The 15,670-nt window shown below is 39.8% G+C and overlaps 1 protein-coding gene across 4 annotated transcripts in view; it reads right to left on the bottom strand.

The window, feature by feature from the left end:
- Positions 1-15,670, bottom strand: part of SLAIN1 (SLAIN motif family member 1) — a 96,821-nt gene that overhangs the window by 39,762 nt on the left and 41,389 nt on the right. For 2 of the 4 annotated variants that reach the window (XM_027674595.1, XM_027674596.1), the window contains 3 exons: positions 10,471-10,635; positions 8,235-8,526; positions 3,018-4,119 (listed from right to left, as the gene is read on the bottom strand). In XM_027674595.1, the coding sequence (XP_027530396.1) occupies positions 4,044-4,119; positions 8,235-8,526; positions 10,471-10,635 (533 nt within the window). In that variant the 3' untranslated portion in view covers positions 3,018-4,043. Of the gene's footprint in view, positions 1-3,017; positions 4,120-8,234; positions 8,527-10,470; positions 10,636-15,670 lie in introns of those variants that run through there. The other 2 variants (XM_027674594.1, XM_027674593.1) reach the window with 1 other exon arrangement.

Genomic DNA, 15,670 nt, shown 5'->3' with positions numbered 1-15,670 from the left:
CCAGGATGCCATTATCTGTACTGGGACCAGTGTTATTTAATATCTTCATTAATGATATAGATGAAGGGATTGAGTGGACCCTCAGCAAATGTGCAGATGACACCAAGTTGAGTGGTGCAGTTGACACACCTGAAGGACAGGATGTCATCCAGAGGGACCCGGACAAGCTCAAGCTCAAGAAGTGGGCCCCTGGGAATCTCATGAGGTTTAACAAGTGCAAGGGGCTGCACCTGGGCTTGGGCAACCCCTGGTATCAATACAGGCTGGAGGATGAACAGATTGATAGCAGCCCTGATGAGATGTATGTGGGGGTACTGGTGGATGAGAGGCTGGATATGATCCAGCAAAGTGCACTTGCAGCCCAGAAAGCCAATTGTATCCTGGGCTGCATCACAAGCAGTGTGGTCAGCAGGTCAAGGGAAGGGATTCTGCCCCTCTACTCTGCTATGGTGAGACCCCCCCTGGAGTCCTGCATCCAGCTTTGGGTACCCAGCACAGGAAAGACATAGTGACATCAATCTATGATTATACCAAAATCAGCATTTGGGCACCAAAAGACTCTTTTTTGTTTGTTCATGGATAAGGGATTTGTAACACTGAAGTCACTTAAATGATTATGGCTTATATAAAAGGGGAATGAGGTTTCAAGAATAAACCTATCTAATCACTCCCTTCCTTCCTTCCATGAGATGCTTTGTATAAAGTATTGTTGAACTGTACATGTAGAAAGATAATCTCCTGGGCCTCTTTAGGTCAAAGCCAGTCCCTTGAATTGCCCTTGAAACTAAGGGGCAGCTTGGTCAGATCCGAGAGGAGGGGTCCCCTACTCCACTGACATTAATTTGGATTAAGCGTAACTGCTTACCTGGTAAGGTAACAGCTGAAAGTCTCAATGGAGACAAAAGATGCACTGAAGACCCGCTCCCCAGGCTGGTGAGTGAGCAGAACAATAGCTGGGTGGGATCTACAGGTGGATGGTCAGGAACTGCACAAGCCAAACGAGCATGTGTAATCACTGACAGAGGTTACAAGAAAGGTGTGAATCTGAGGAATGCAAGACGTAGAAGTATAGATGAGGGGGAAAAGATGGCTGAGCAGATGGGCTGGTCAAATGGGAAAAAGAAATTTAAACTCGACTAGTTAGAATATACCCTTTTCACCTCAATGGTGACAGAGAAAGTGATCTTGCTTTAGTCATTTCTTTTTTTAACCAGAATTTCTGAATAAGTAAGTCATGCCTGAGCATTAAACACCACAGATGTGCTTCCAAAGAGTGAAAAATAAGTCTGACTCCTTATTTTTAAAGATAACTGCATGGTCTTGCTGTTTCCCATTGCCTTGAAGGAGATTCTGCCTCTCACAAAACTGAGCCTGACAGAAGTGGGTTTGTGTTGCATATTCCACACAGTTTGCTTCCACTGAGATTGTCATGAGATACGTGACATTGTGCAGGAGTATCTGGTTCACTGACGCTAATCTCAGAGGACACAGCCAGCCCCACCAGCTACATGCAAACAGCAGCAATACCACAGCCCACAGCTGAAACAAGTGTGATTCTGTCGATTCTTAGATCAAGCTGCTCATACCTTGGGTTTCCTCCTAAAGTTTGATGGCACGTGACAGATACTTGACAAAAACACTTAAAACAGAAAAGCTATAAGGTTACGAAATCCTGACATGACGTATTGCAAGGGAACAGGATAACTAAAAAGCAAAACAACTGCATCTTCTCAAAGAGCTCATAATATCCAAGATGCTTGACTCTCTAGTTCATGGCACATGCTGTAGTGTGAAATTTAAAAATGTAAATCACATTCGAGCACCTTCCTTTAACATGGCATCACACATAGACAACACTGGAAAAAAACATATGCACCAGCCTCAAACCAAGAGCCTGGAAAAGAGAAGATCTTTAGCTACCAAAAGAAAATATTTTCAAAGTATATACTGCCCTCCTGTGTACAACTCAGTATTGCCTCCAACAGCTGTTACCTATTTCAAAAATTCAGAATAACGTAGTGCTGTGGTGTTCCAGATAAAGGAGGAACAGCAATAAAATCCTGGCAGGAGGGAATAGTGAAGAGACAGTTCAGACCAGGGATGCTGGCAATGAGAAGAAGCTAATCACTGCCACTGGTCTTCATCCATCTTTTATGAAGATCATGCTAAATCCCTAGCACCAGAAGCTGGGAGAGCTTATTAATTCAGGAGGCTGTACAGACCTCCTCCTCCTCACAGGCAAAAAGCAAAGCACCCCCGAGCTGGGTTTGAACCCTATCACAGTCAGTCTGTGAGACAAACCATTCAAGACAACAGAGATTGTCCACAAATGACTGACTGCTTTAACCATCAGTAATTTCTTCCAATTAAAGCTTGTAATGAATATGATAAGTTTGGTATACTTCTACTTAAACACTTACCTCTGCAGAGATAATTTCTTTTTTGGAATATTTCTTGATACCCTTTTCAACAGTTCTGCTTTTCTGGAGGGGGGGGGTGGAGATTTAACTGATTAAAAGAACTACAGTATGAAAAATTAACCATCTCTTTTGAGCAACGTTATGCTGAACAGGGATACTACCGCACTACCATACATCACTTCTCAGTGTAATACTCACCAACAAACACTTCCCCTTTGCTTTTTGTTTCAGCTTGTCCTTTTAAGAAAAGCAGGTCCTCGAGCAAATTCAGAGCCACAGTAAAAGATTCACCTGGTACACAATCTCTGTTTCCCATTGCAAGTCACATTTGCACTTGCAGAATCTAAACATTAAATTGAAAAAAACTTTTAAGATAGAATAAGATTGATTTGAAAATAATACATATTTGTTTTCTAGGCATACACCATGGCTTCATAACACAATTGAAAAAAAAAAAAGAGTTTTTCAGATTACTCAGTTACTATTTGCAAAAAGTCCAGCATAATCTTGATAAAAAGTAAGTAAAAACTTCAGGAGCTAAGTAGATGACAGTTGCTAAATTCTGATAATGTTTACATTGCATACTCAAGAAGCACATTATTGCTGAAATAGATTCTTTATTTCCTGAAACATTCCAAAACAGCAGTATACACAGTTGTAATCAAATATTAAGTCATATGCCATTGTAAGAAAGCATTGATTAGTGCAATTGAATTTTGTAAAAGGTTTATCAAAAAGATTTATTCACATTAAAACTCACTTTCCATAAGCAACTGTTAATAAAACATTACAATTTTATTCTTTGTAATAAAGTACTGAAAATCAACTGTAGTTTTAGAGATCGCTATCTTTGTAAATGCAACGTGACTTATGCTGCCATTTTAAATACAAAACACTATGACAATAAATTAACAATCGAACAAATGGTGAAGGACCAACAAAACCATGCTGACCCAGCTGGATGACAACTTCCAGTGAATGCTACCTTTCTTTTGTGCTTCTGCAACATAAATATACTGCTTTGTATTGCCAATGGTAAGATTTTGTAAGATATGTTCCTAGCGCTAAAAAAGTACATTGCCCCAAAAATATTATTTATGGCACAGAAAAGTTAAATTATCTCTCTGTTGTTCAAGGTTCAGGCAAGTTAAAATGAACTTAAGTATACAAAATAAAATGTACTGGAAACACTAGAAAAAAATTCAAACACATACATAAGTACCCCCAAATTCAAAATAAAATGCATGATGCCTTCACACTGAATAAATTATCTCAGAACTTCAGTATGGCAAAGCTGCCCAAAAGCATAAACTCCCAGTTCCTTCCAAGGAAATATTTTTGTACTTTGCACACATTTAATACTTTCTTCAGTTCCAAATGCCAGTGCTGCCATTGTTAATCTGATAACAATGCAGCTGTTCAGGTAACTGATTAAGTGCAATATTTAGTATTTGATAAGATGTTCATTTTTTAAAAATGACATTACATTGTAGATGGTTACATATTAAGATCCTGGGGGAAATAATACTGTACACGACCCTCTTTTTCCAAATCATTGTTACCCAGCCAGCTGGGTAATGAAATCTGCATTATTTGTTTTCCACTGTTGATGGGCATCCTTCATCAATAGCAGCCATCTCTCCAGTTCCCATCCCGTATCGTGCTGAGTGATGAAAGTGGCTTTGGAGGCTGAAGAAAACTGTATTAACCGAATGACAGGAAAAAAAATGACAAAAGAAGTCATATTTTATGTGAAAGATCAAGGTAACAAACATCATTTACTTCTGCAGTGACACTGGCTTTGGGACTTACTTAGAGACATCACTCTGGTATATGTCTGGTTACACGTTAATGCATATGTAAAGATCTATGGTGAAATCAAGGTCACTTCCAATAAGACCCCATCACTGTTAAGGGTCTTAAGAGCATAAAAGATTTGTAAAAAGGAATTAGGAGAAAAATTGTAATCACGCATGAGATGCCTCTAAATGGGAAGATTTATTTTTTCAGGGCTAAAGACAATAAAAACTTATTTTTGTCACTATGGGCAGCAGACATCTAATGGGAAACACTCTCCAAAAAGTTTTTGTGCTCAGCATGCTCATAAAAAACCAGGACTTCACAAAAACACTACGCAGGCACTAAAGAATTTTATCAGTTGAAGAACTCTACCAAGTTCTGCTCCGGACTCTCTTATCCAAGACACGTGATGATGAGTTTCCATCCCACAGCCACAGTCAAGAGAGCCACCAGCTCCAGCACTACCACTCCAGCAGGGAACTCACTGTCCTCTGGGTCCCCATCCTCACACCTGGGCTGCATCTCGCACTCATCAATGAGGAGTTACAAAATGCTTGCTGACCATCTTCGAAACCCTCTAGGTACTACCGAGGCAACTATTTCAAATAAGACTAAAAAAAGGAAAAACAACCATCTGATCTGATCCAACTGCCAACTCACTGATGACAAGGGAGGCTCTACCTCTAATTTGCCACAACCATAATTCTGTTACACCAGAATTGGCTGAAAATAATGTATCTCAACTCTGTGAAACTATTTCTCACAAAACCAAATCTCTGCCTTGTTTTCACGCTACTCTACTTTTGCTATAAGCTACTGATGCCTCCTGTCCCTTCCAAATGCTTTTGGCATTAAAAAGGCAGAGGTATGTTGCAAGGTATATTGTAAGGCAGGCAGACAGTCAGCAGAGTAGCTTCTTGCCTCTCTGCTACAACTGGGTTTTTAGTGGCAAAAATATTGCACTTAAGTAAAAACAGTTGGTTACACTTAAGATTCAGCCAAGCTGCTTTTTATGTAGCTCCACTTTGGTGCAGCATCACTTATCTTTGATATAAATCCAGTTAACTTGAGACATAGAACTGCCTCTGCTGTTTTCTGCAACTGCTGCCTTTTTTTTTCCAGAAAAAAAAAAAAGAAACTGTGTTTAATTATCTTTAAAAAACAAACAAAAAACAAAACAAAACAAATAAACAAAAACAAACAAACAAAAAACCAGAGAGGGCAAAAGTAAAGAATAATTAACTAAGTTCAAAACAGCTGTAAGAATTCTTCCATGTATCCTGAGCTGAATCTCTGCTACAGGGCACTGGACAGGAAAATGTGCCAGCATTGAAAACCATTTCAAACAAGCACAAGGTGTCAGTATTATGCCACGTGCTTTGAGACAACAGAGTTTTGGAGGGTCTGTAGTCCATTTCTACTTTTCCATCACCAGCTGGATTGCAGTGACAGGCTCCAGTGCAAGGCAGGAGGAACAAGCTAGCCTTGGCTCCACAGGTGTGCTTACACTCCTTCCACACCTGTGCCTGGTATCTGGCATGATCCAGACCCTGAGCTGCTGATTGACTTCCTACCTTTAGGTGGAACCTCTCTCATCTGTGGACTCGTCTGGATACTGGGACTGTCAGCTGACCCTGGTCACCACCAACGCTGCTCTTGCTTGGGCACTGTGGGGCAGCCTTAGCTGTCCCACTCAGGTCCCAGCTCACCTTATCCTGTGGGAAGCTGCCCCTGTTGCCTCTCACACTGCAGAAGGTTAGAAAGTGGAGAACTAGAAGGTAGGGGTCTGCAAGAAGCCCCAGGCATGGAGCTGGAAAAGGCTGAGGGTTGTGTGGATCCGCTTTAACAGGAAGGAAAAAAAAGCTGCTGCCTCACTTGTAAGGCTAAGAGATGGACTTTACCATCACAATTTCTTTACACTACTTGTGGGTGCATGAATCTCTGATGGCAAGGAGAAAATTTTTTTGGCCAAGTTAATTATCTTGGCTGTTATAATTTTATTTTACAAATTATTAAAAGCACTCCCTCATCCCCTGTTTGATTCTATGCAGTAAACACTGAAGTTCCCTAATGTAACCCCTATATAACGTGTCTATATATACATAATGTCTCTCTCTCTCTATATATATATAATCTGTATTCTGTTTTAAGAATCTAGAATACCAGTAACATATCTACTTAACAGTCTGGCCATAGGTATGAAGACACAAGTGTGCTCTAAATGTGTACTTCTCCCTGAACATCTGATTTATTTAAAAAAACTCAAAAGACCTGTTCTACTTTAAACCAAGTCATGATTAAACACACTGTTTAATTCTGAAAGAAGCTAGAGTCTTGAACTGATAATCAGAAATACCATTCCTTAGAAATGACAACAGAGACAAAAACCAATAGGGAGAAAATCTGCCTGATGGCTGAATGCCCTCCAAGGAAAGTCCACATGAACTGAAACCACTTGTATTTTTCCACATGCATCAATAAAATTAAATGAGGGTATTAAAGAACTGTATGCTGAGCTCCAATCTACCTGTGCTTTTTGAGTCCTATAAACTTGTCATTCCCATAGTGCAAAGACCATCCATCTTCAAGGATCACCAGTTTGGCTCTGTGGCAACATATGATGCTGCTAAGGTACATTTGAAGGAAAGAAGAGCCCAGATTTTCTGGACTATAAATAGCTTTCTTACTGATTTGAATCAGCTTCTAATAAAAACAGTGTTGAGAGTACAGTGTCTCACTCTCCTACTGAAACCTCGTAATTTTGTTTTTCTTAATATTGTCTGTTGTCTGAAAAGTTACAAAATAGCAAGGGACTTTCTCACATGTTGCTATGAAAGATTTAAGAGCTCTCCAGAAGAACATGAAGTCGAGGAAAGGAAAAGGAAAAAAAGAAAGAAAACCTTCTACTATAAAGAACTCTAACTGAGAAAGTTCCAGCTGAGAGAAAAGGAGGTTATAATAGAAATCTCATGGTACAGTCTTCATCAAAGAAGAAACCTGACAGCTCTTTATCAAAGTTTCACTGCAGTTGGTCAAAATCTGTTGTCAGTCACATCAATGTAATCCCCAAGTAACTCAACCAAAGAGAGAATGTGAACAATTGAGCTTATTCTGGATATGGCTAGTATGTAGTGAAAAGTATAAAAATGATGAGAGCTAAACAGTGACAGTTCACGCAACAGAAAACAAGGTGGTCACACAGCAGGCCCTCACAAAAGGAGGGATGTGTGCAATGGGAAGAAACAGCTGGAAGAGTTAACACAAGTCGACAGAGGTTTTTCTTTGAGAAACTTCACCTATTAATTACAGAACATGCAGCAAGAGTTTAACTCCCAGCTGTGATAAGGTGATTAAAATATAGTCTCTTTCCTCAAGCTTATTTTATTGCTTGACATAAAAATAATTCATTTGGAGATTAAATTCTCTTGGAAAAATGCAAAAATGCATTTGCTTAACACTATGGCTCATTGCAAGTATGTGATACTCCAGGATTCCCTGTTTGCCTACTGTCTCCCAGCTAGAATGGAAAAGGTGGTGGTTCAACCCAAGACTGTACTACCCAGGATATTTCCTTCCTCACAACGTGTAATGTCACAACTTATATTTTTACAGTCTACTGCCATTTACAACAACAGGGATGCAATTCTTTCTATTTGAGTACTCTAAGATTTGCTCATTCTGTGACATTGAAATAGCAGTTGGCACAAGTCTGGAAGAAGGTAAGCCACATACGTTCATGATATGAGGTTTCTGTTTGGTTTGATTTCTTATTGATGGGTGGCAATCCATTCTTATTTATATATGATTGCACAATATCAATTATTATAGTTTACTAAGGGCTACCAGCAAGCATTGTCCCTCACTATTTCTGGCAAGAAATCTTTGCCCATTCAGTGACTCCCCGCTGGTAGACAAACTCTTATGTTTTAGAGCTTCACATGCAGGAAGAAAACAAAATCCCACAATTTCAGCCTAAGCCATTCCCACAGGGACAGAGGCCTGTTTAACTCTTACCTTCGAACTGGCTGTGCAATTTTACTTCTGGGAATGCCACTCCCATTGACGGCCAGCGATGGTCTCGGAAGAGCACTGCGCCCTACAAGCCCTTGACTGGCAGTCTTGTTTGGCATTGGGATCCCAGTGTTAGAATATAACTGCGAGTTGCTGGACACTGGAAGACTGCTACTGCTACTACTACCTTGTACAGTTGGGCTTACGTAGGCAGTAGCTTTGAGAGGCTGTCTGACAGACACTGGAAAATGTCCCACACTGTGAACTCGGTGCTGAAGCTGCCCTGGTGATGGAACTGTGAAAAGTGATAGAAAAGGAAGTAACAACATCACTATGCAACAAATAAGGCTAAGTAGTAATGTTCATTTCTAGATAGATCGGAATAGGGATAAACACATCACTGTACCATTTACTTACTGACTACAAACTGCTCAAAAACCCCTTGGATCCAATGCTGTATCCAGTAACACTGCACTGAACTAAAATACCGTGTTCCACCCCCATCCTGAACAAAAATACCGGCTCGTATTCATCCTTCTTTCTCCCCTCAAAGAGGTTTCATTAGCTGTTATAAGCACACTAAATCCATCTACACAATCAGAACTTTAAACAGGAGAAACTGCTAAAGGTATAAATAAATAAATTAATTAAATTAATTAATTAATTCAATTTTTGGAAAGTGGCTTGCGAGAACCACATCTTGCAAGAACCACGTTCAAGCATTATGAAACATCAGAGAAGTCTAAGCTTTCTGTATAAAAACAATAAAAAGGCTATAAAAAGGTCTTGAATGTAGCAGCACATTCCAAGGCTGATGTTATGTAAACTATCATTTTAAATCAATGCTATGAGTTCCAAAAGCTTTATATATAGATTTTTCTATTCAATCCTGCCCTCTGGTGTACATTTGACACGCATCAGTTTCAGAGTCCATGTATCAAAAGCGAACTGTCAAAAGCCTGAAGCACATAAACTAACACACTGTGTCTAGACCAATCAGTTTTCAAGTCTTTGAAAAAGGACATCTTAAAAGCATTGAAATTTAAATTTAAATCAGCAGAAATTTCAGGGCTGTGATTCAATTAAACTATACTGGCAATACATTGTCAAGGAACTCTGATCATAACAGCTCCTTAAATACCCCAGCACAGCCACTTATTAGAAACGTTTTTTTTTAAAATTACTGCAGAAAAATTACATTTTATATACACACAGATATATAAGAGCATAAATACACAGAGAAATAGAGATTTCTAAAATATTAAATAAAATTAAGCTCTCAATGCACTACCATGCAAATTCATGTGGGAACCTGAACTACTTCCATTCTCCTATTCAAACAGGAAAAGAATACAGGAAAAAAATACAACAAAATAAATCCATCAGTCAAGAATATTTTCCAGAAAAGATGTAATTTAAAAGTTTTGAAGACATTTGTAAATTCTGCTCAAATTTGAAAGAAAACGCCTGAAGTTTTTTCCAACTTCTCCCTCCAAAATCTCACAGGACATGGAAGGCATAGGTTAAATCCTTTCTTCTGCCTACATCCAATGAAATACACTTTTTCCATTTCCTCTCAGAGTACCTCAAACACTGTGCTAGAAAAGATGGGTTTGGATCTTGATCGATTTTGTTCACGTTCTACATTAATAATTCAACATCCACTAGATCAATACTCCCTTCATTCCCCCCATCAAGAAGACATGTAAATTAAACCAATTACAGAGTCATTTTAATTTCCCCACTCAACAAGTATATTATACTCAAGGATACAATGTTTACTACATTTGCTCGGAAGAAAGTGGCTCAAGTTTAGTAGGGGAGAGGTCATGTATTTTAAGATAGTATTTATACAGTGGACTGTAAACCCAACATTGCATAAAGTATCAAGAAAAGCAGTTTTCAATTGTAGCACCGAAACTAAAAATGTAAACTGATATGAATTAATTGCATTATTGGTGCTTCTACAATACTACTACTTATTATCAAAATTTCAGTTTTAAAGCTGGCACAAGATGAATGGGTAAAGAAAAAGAAAGGTGAAGAAATGCTCAATAACAAGACTGGCAAAATTTGCTTTCAACAACAGAAATTTTGAAATCCTGAGCTATATTAAAATCTGGTGCAAAAGGAACAGTTTGCTTTTAATTTTTTCACAGAACAAAGGATCAGTGACTGAGACGTGTATTTTACCACTTCATCAATTCCTTGCATGCAGCCCAAAAACACAGGTACTTACTACTTGACTGCATCCTTGAAATCCCATTACTTGCTCCATGTAAATTGGAGTCAAAGCTCTGACTGTTCCTCACAGTGACAGGAGAACCAGCAAAGCCAGCATTACTGTTAATGGTGGGGGTACTTGGCATCCGAGTGAGGTTAGGCATGCTTCTCCGAAGTTTATCTGAAGCAAAAGAAGACAACATCCACAGTCAGGTCAGAATTTCCAACAAACACAAGCAGCCTCCAAGTAATTTCTGTAGAAAATCAAAATTACAACACATTACTTCAAAACAAAGAGAGGGTTTGTTCTGCAGGAGTAATATGAAAATGCTACTGACAGCCTAAAAATTGAACCCTTCTGACTATTTTTACAGCATGATTATTTACAAGTAATTTTAAAGACACCAAGAAGCAGTACATTTGCAGAATTGCAAGGATTTAAACAATAAAATGTCATAATAAGGGTAAGTTTCACACAGATGTGTAAAGTAGGTCAGATGCGCTTCTTCGCAGAGAATACAAAAGCAAGGCTGTAGTGACAGTCAGACACAGGTATTTACACTGAGGACTTTTAAAGACTGGTGAGATGAATCCATCCTAAGTGACTAAAGTCTTGCTTTCAGGTGCCAATGAGATGCTAAAAAATTCCATTCAGAACCTAACCTTTATTAGCATGTTAAGTTTCTGCAGGTGGCCACGTGCAAAACCTACAAAGTCTTGATGCTGTTCAGTTGCCTGGAGCACTGGGTTGACATCAGAATTTTCAAAATCTCATGCTTCTCCCTCCTACCTCACTTGTGGTACCTGATTTGGTAAGCATTTTCAGAATAGGTCTGTAGGGCCTTCCACAAAAAGAAAGCTGCAAATGCCCCAAATGTTTCTGGGGCAAGTTCAACAGCTAAGGCAAGTGTTTTAAGAGGTCAGAAGACATCTGCAACCCCATTCACACTAATTGATGTGGAGAGAGAGAAGCTGAAACCAAGTCTGACATCTCAAGACTTCCCAACCACAACAGCATCAGGTAATAAGGTGAAGCTCTTTTGGTCTCTTCTGCTGCTGGGCCAAAAGGAGATGATTCAGTTCTGTATAATCAGAAGAGACTGGCAGGGGCAGAAAGGCACAGACTGAATGACCTGGTCTGAACTGCCTCCTGCGACATGACAGACTTCAGTAAATAACCGCTGTGGGGAAATAATGGGTCATTTATTAAACTATCATTAACAACATCACCAAAGGTTTGCCTGTTGGCCAGGCTGAGGAGCAGCAGTGTGCCCTGCTGAGGTGGCTATGTCTTTCCTGGTACTATGGCCAGCATAGAGGCCACCAGCTCCTGTTCCTGACGTAGGTTCCAGTGCCTGGCAGATGTTTGTCCTCAGTTCCTACACTGCAGCAGAAAGCAGGGGTATGCTTGTCTTGTAACAGGCAGCTACAACTGCTCTCTCCAATAGCAAGCAGGGCATTTCCAGATTGATGTTTTGGTTTTATGCATAGGAACAATACATGACACTGCTTGGAACTGCTGGTATGGGTCGACCTCCTAGCTCATGCAGGGCAAGTTCAGTCCACAGAAAAAACAGATTTATTTAGAAATCTCTGTTGATCAGTCCACATAAACTCATAACCTATTTAGCACCATCATGAGCTTCTCTAATCCTTAAAGCTGCTAACAAGTGAAAAGTAATAAGAAGTGACAGTACAGTTCTATCTATGCAGGTTATCAGGAGTCACTAACAGTAACTTCAACATATGTGATGCCTGTGTAACTCCAGCAAACTGTGTCACAGCAAGGCTACATCATCTCCAGCAGGAAAAGGAAATGCAAGATCTGAATCCCTGGCCAAATCCTAATAAAGAACCACTTAAAGGGTAATCCTTTATCAAAGAGTTAGAGTTGTACTTTAGTGACTAATTACTGACACTGGCAGACTGAAACTGTCAACGGCATTGCAATGAACATTAGCAAAATGATTACGACTGTGGTTCAGTCAGATGGTAAGTATTAAAACCACTGATGAAACAAGGATAAAAGTTATCAGGCTTCCAAAACTGTCCTGGGGATGCAATCAATGGCATCCACACAGCTACTGCATGTCTTTTTTTTCCAAAATACTCATGGATTTTGCAAACTGAAAAGGGAACTGTCCTCTTGTGATGCAATCCTTGGCCCAGAGTGTCAGAAAATTCATGAATATGGGATGTCTCTAGCTACTGTAAATTCTAGCCTACCCTTTAAAGTCCTAGGTCCTGAAATCCTAGGTCAACACTACAGCACTTGGCAAAAAAGGTTTGAGCAGCTGGATGGTGGTAGGGAAGATGGCACTGTATAAAATAGCTTTTCTAATATCATGTTGTATAGCAGAAGTTCTTAGACTCTACATGCTCTTCGACTCAAGGACTGCATCAGCCACTCCAGGCACAATCTGTGCCTTCAACTGTCCAGTGGATGCAGCTACAACAGCAGATAAATAGGTACAAAAGTAGCCTGGATTTCCTCCATGTCATGGGTGGCCACGTCTTTTGCCTCCTCTCCATTAGTCCCTTCTTGTTCCAGCAGTCTGCTCTGCTGCTGATTCATTCAGTCCTCAGGCAGCAGATTCCTGCTGCACCTGCAAATTCTCATCCATCAATCAGCTGCATTACTTCTTTGATGGGTCCTTGTGTCTGCTGAGATAAATGGCCCTGAAAAGCAATGAAAATAGCAGGTCAGTCCTGTGTTTGGGGAAAACCCAGAAACGTTCGCCTTGATGGCATTTTGCAGCTTTCATCTCCTTGGATGATGCATCCTCTTTCATCTCTTTCTTGAAGTTTGTTCTGTCACCTGCTCCCCTCCTAAGAACTGTGGAAATAGTCTTACAGACGTTTTATTTGTAAATGAAATGCTGGTTCTTGTGAGCTTAATATATGGAAGCAGAAGGTAGGAGTTATGTGATTTAATATTATTTCAGGCCACAGAGATGTGACTAGGTATAAGCTTGCTGGAAATATATAAGAAAACAAAAATATTTTTCAAAGCTGCCAGTAGCAAATGTTTCCTTTCCAGACCTCTTTGCTCTCCTGAGACTGATGAGAAAATTAAAAGAAAGGAGAAGTGAGGGAGTAGAGTTGAGATGTATTCTCAGGTGAGAAATAATTTGCTCAAGTAGTTCTGTTTATGCTGAATGTTGAAATTTGCTACAGTTTCTGCTACCTCTTCTGCACTAATCTGGTTCAGTGGCAAACTTTAAAAAAGATCAGTTCCTTGCAGCTTGTTCTTTTAGGAAGATGTGGATAATAACACTAGGGATTAGGGACTCCAAAGGACCTACACCTGGTTCAGGAAACAACTGAAGTGGCACTAGTGCCATGTTCTAGTTGACAAGATCAATCGAAGGCTGGACTTGATAATCTCAGACGCCTTTTCCAACCTAAATGATTCTGTGATTCTACAGCATCCATAGTTACTGTGACCCATTAATGAGTCTCAACTATGATTAAGGCTGAAACAAAAATGATGCTTTAGTAGCATGAAGCCACATAAAGCATCACAGATGGCATCTTCACCTTTCCCAGCCTTCTTTGAGATATAATAGCATGACCTACACTGTATTGCTGAAATATTTGAAGTGTGAAGAAAATTCAAGGATAGGTCATGCAAGGGGAGTTAATAACTCATTCCTGCTTACTATCTCCTTCTCATAATAATTTGTGCATATACACACGTGCTTGTTATTTCACAAGCATTCTTTAGGGGGCATACACTGCCCTTGTTTCACATATCTGCAGTAGAATGAAACACCAAAATCACCTACCACATGTTTACACTTTTTCCCATATGTAGCATCCATGCTGAATTAGCCCACTGTATAAACTAAAACTGGGAATTGTGAAATACAGGATCATCTGCCCTCGACGGAAAATGTGCATGAAAAGGCCACCCCCCAGCACAGATCATATTCACTACTGCTGAGAAACAGGTCGAAAAGGAGGCAGAAGTGTCCCTTACTTTGTAAAACATTCCACAAAATTACAGTGAAGACAGCAGTTGGCCTCTTACTCAGCTGCTTCAGTTCTGACTTTTTCCAGGAAGCTCTTCTCCTGATGCTATTTCTTCTCTGAAGTCAGACTGGGATCAGCGGCCCAGCTTCTTCCCGGCAGGAGACCAGAACAGGCAGCACCTGCCTTCTGTCTTCTGATCCCAGCACCGCTGGTGGCCGTCCCCATTCCACTGCTTCTTTTTTTTCCCCTTCCCTGACCTAATACTATCACCAGCCCAAGATTAATGTCCATGCAGCATGCAAACAAACCTTGCCCTCAGAGCAACTCTGCCCCAGAAGAGGTGCACTCTTGGTGGGCTGCCAGATGGAGACTCTGTAGCAGTTCTTGATAAGTATCATCTTCTATCTGCCAAGATACCTCAGCCAATGAAGCTCTCCTTGAAAGGAGGGCTTAAGATGACTCTACAGTGAAGTGTCTTAAAACGCATTTATTCCTTCATTGTTATTCTCTGCAAGTGTTGGCAATGTTTTATTTGAACAAAATGACTCACGAGCCTTGCCAAAAGGGCAGTACCATTAAGGAATGTGATACAATGAGTAAGAATTATTATTGGCAATATATCACTGTTCGAGCTACGTTAGCAATTTCTTACACTTATTTAACTCCTTTACACAAACCCTGCAAATTCAACTCTGCCTTATCTGTATTGTATGCACAAATAAGCTGATGTAAAGAAGACCTGAGATCAGTACCTGCATTACGTTTGTTATAGTTATAACATTTATGACATCCCAAATACACCACGGTCTTATTAATGGTCTGTGGAGTCATCAGCTGATACAATAGAGACAGTGGTAAAAATGCAAATATGGATTAAAAACTAAAAGTAAGTCCTGAAGTTAAGTGAGCGATGCCATTCTTTATGATTGCTAATACCTACATTTCTCTAATGTCAAATGTTTTATTCAGAACTGTTACTTCATCTCACCCTGGCTTCACATGCATACGTTTGCCACCACAGTCAGTTACAGTCAATTAAAGATTTTTCCATTATCCTTCCATGACTCCTCCCAGTGATCATTATTCTCAATGTAACTTCAAAGGTGGCAAAGTAAGATTATTTTTCTTGTTTTCTTTGATAAAGTCTGCAACAATTTCCTAAAAAGAATTCTCCGTTTCTTACTGAACAACAGAAGTTATGAGCAGACAACCACTTCATAAATTAGTAAGAACAGACTTTT

Source organism: Neopelma chrysocephalum, unplaced genomic scaffold (assembly GCF_003984885.1).
Source record: "Neopelma chrysocephalum unplaced genomic scaffold, ASM398488v2 Primary Assembly neopelma1_25, whole genome shotgun sequence".
NCBI lineage: Eukaryota > Metazoa > Chordata > Aves > Passeriformes > Pipridae > Neopelma > Neopelma chrysocephalum.
The sequence above is the reverse complement of the archived record's forward strand: the minus strand, read 5'-3'. Positions and strand labels throughout refer to the sequence as shown.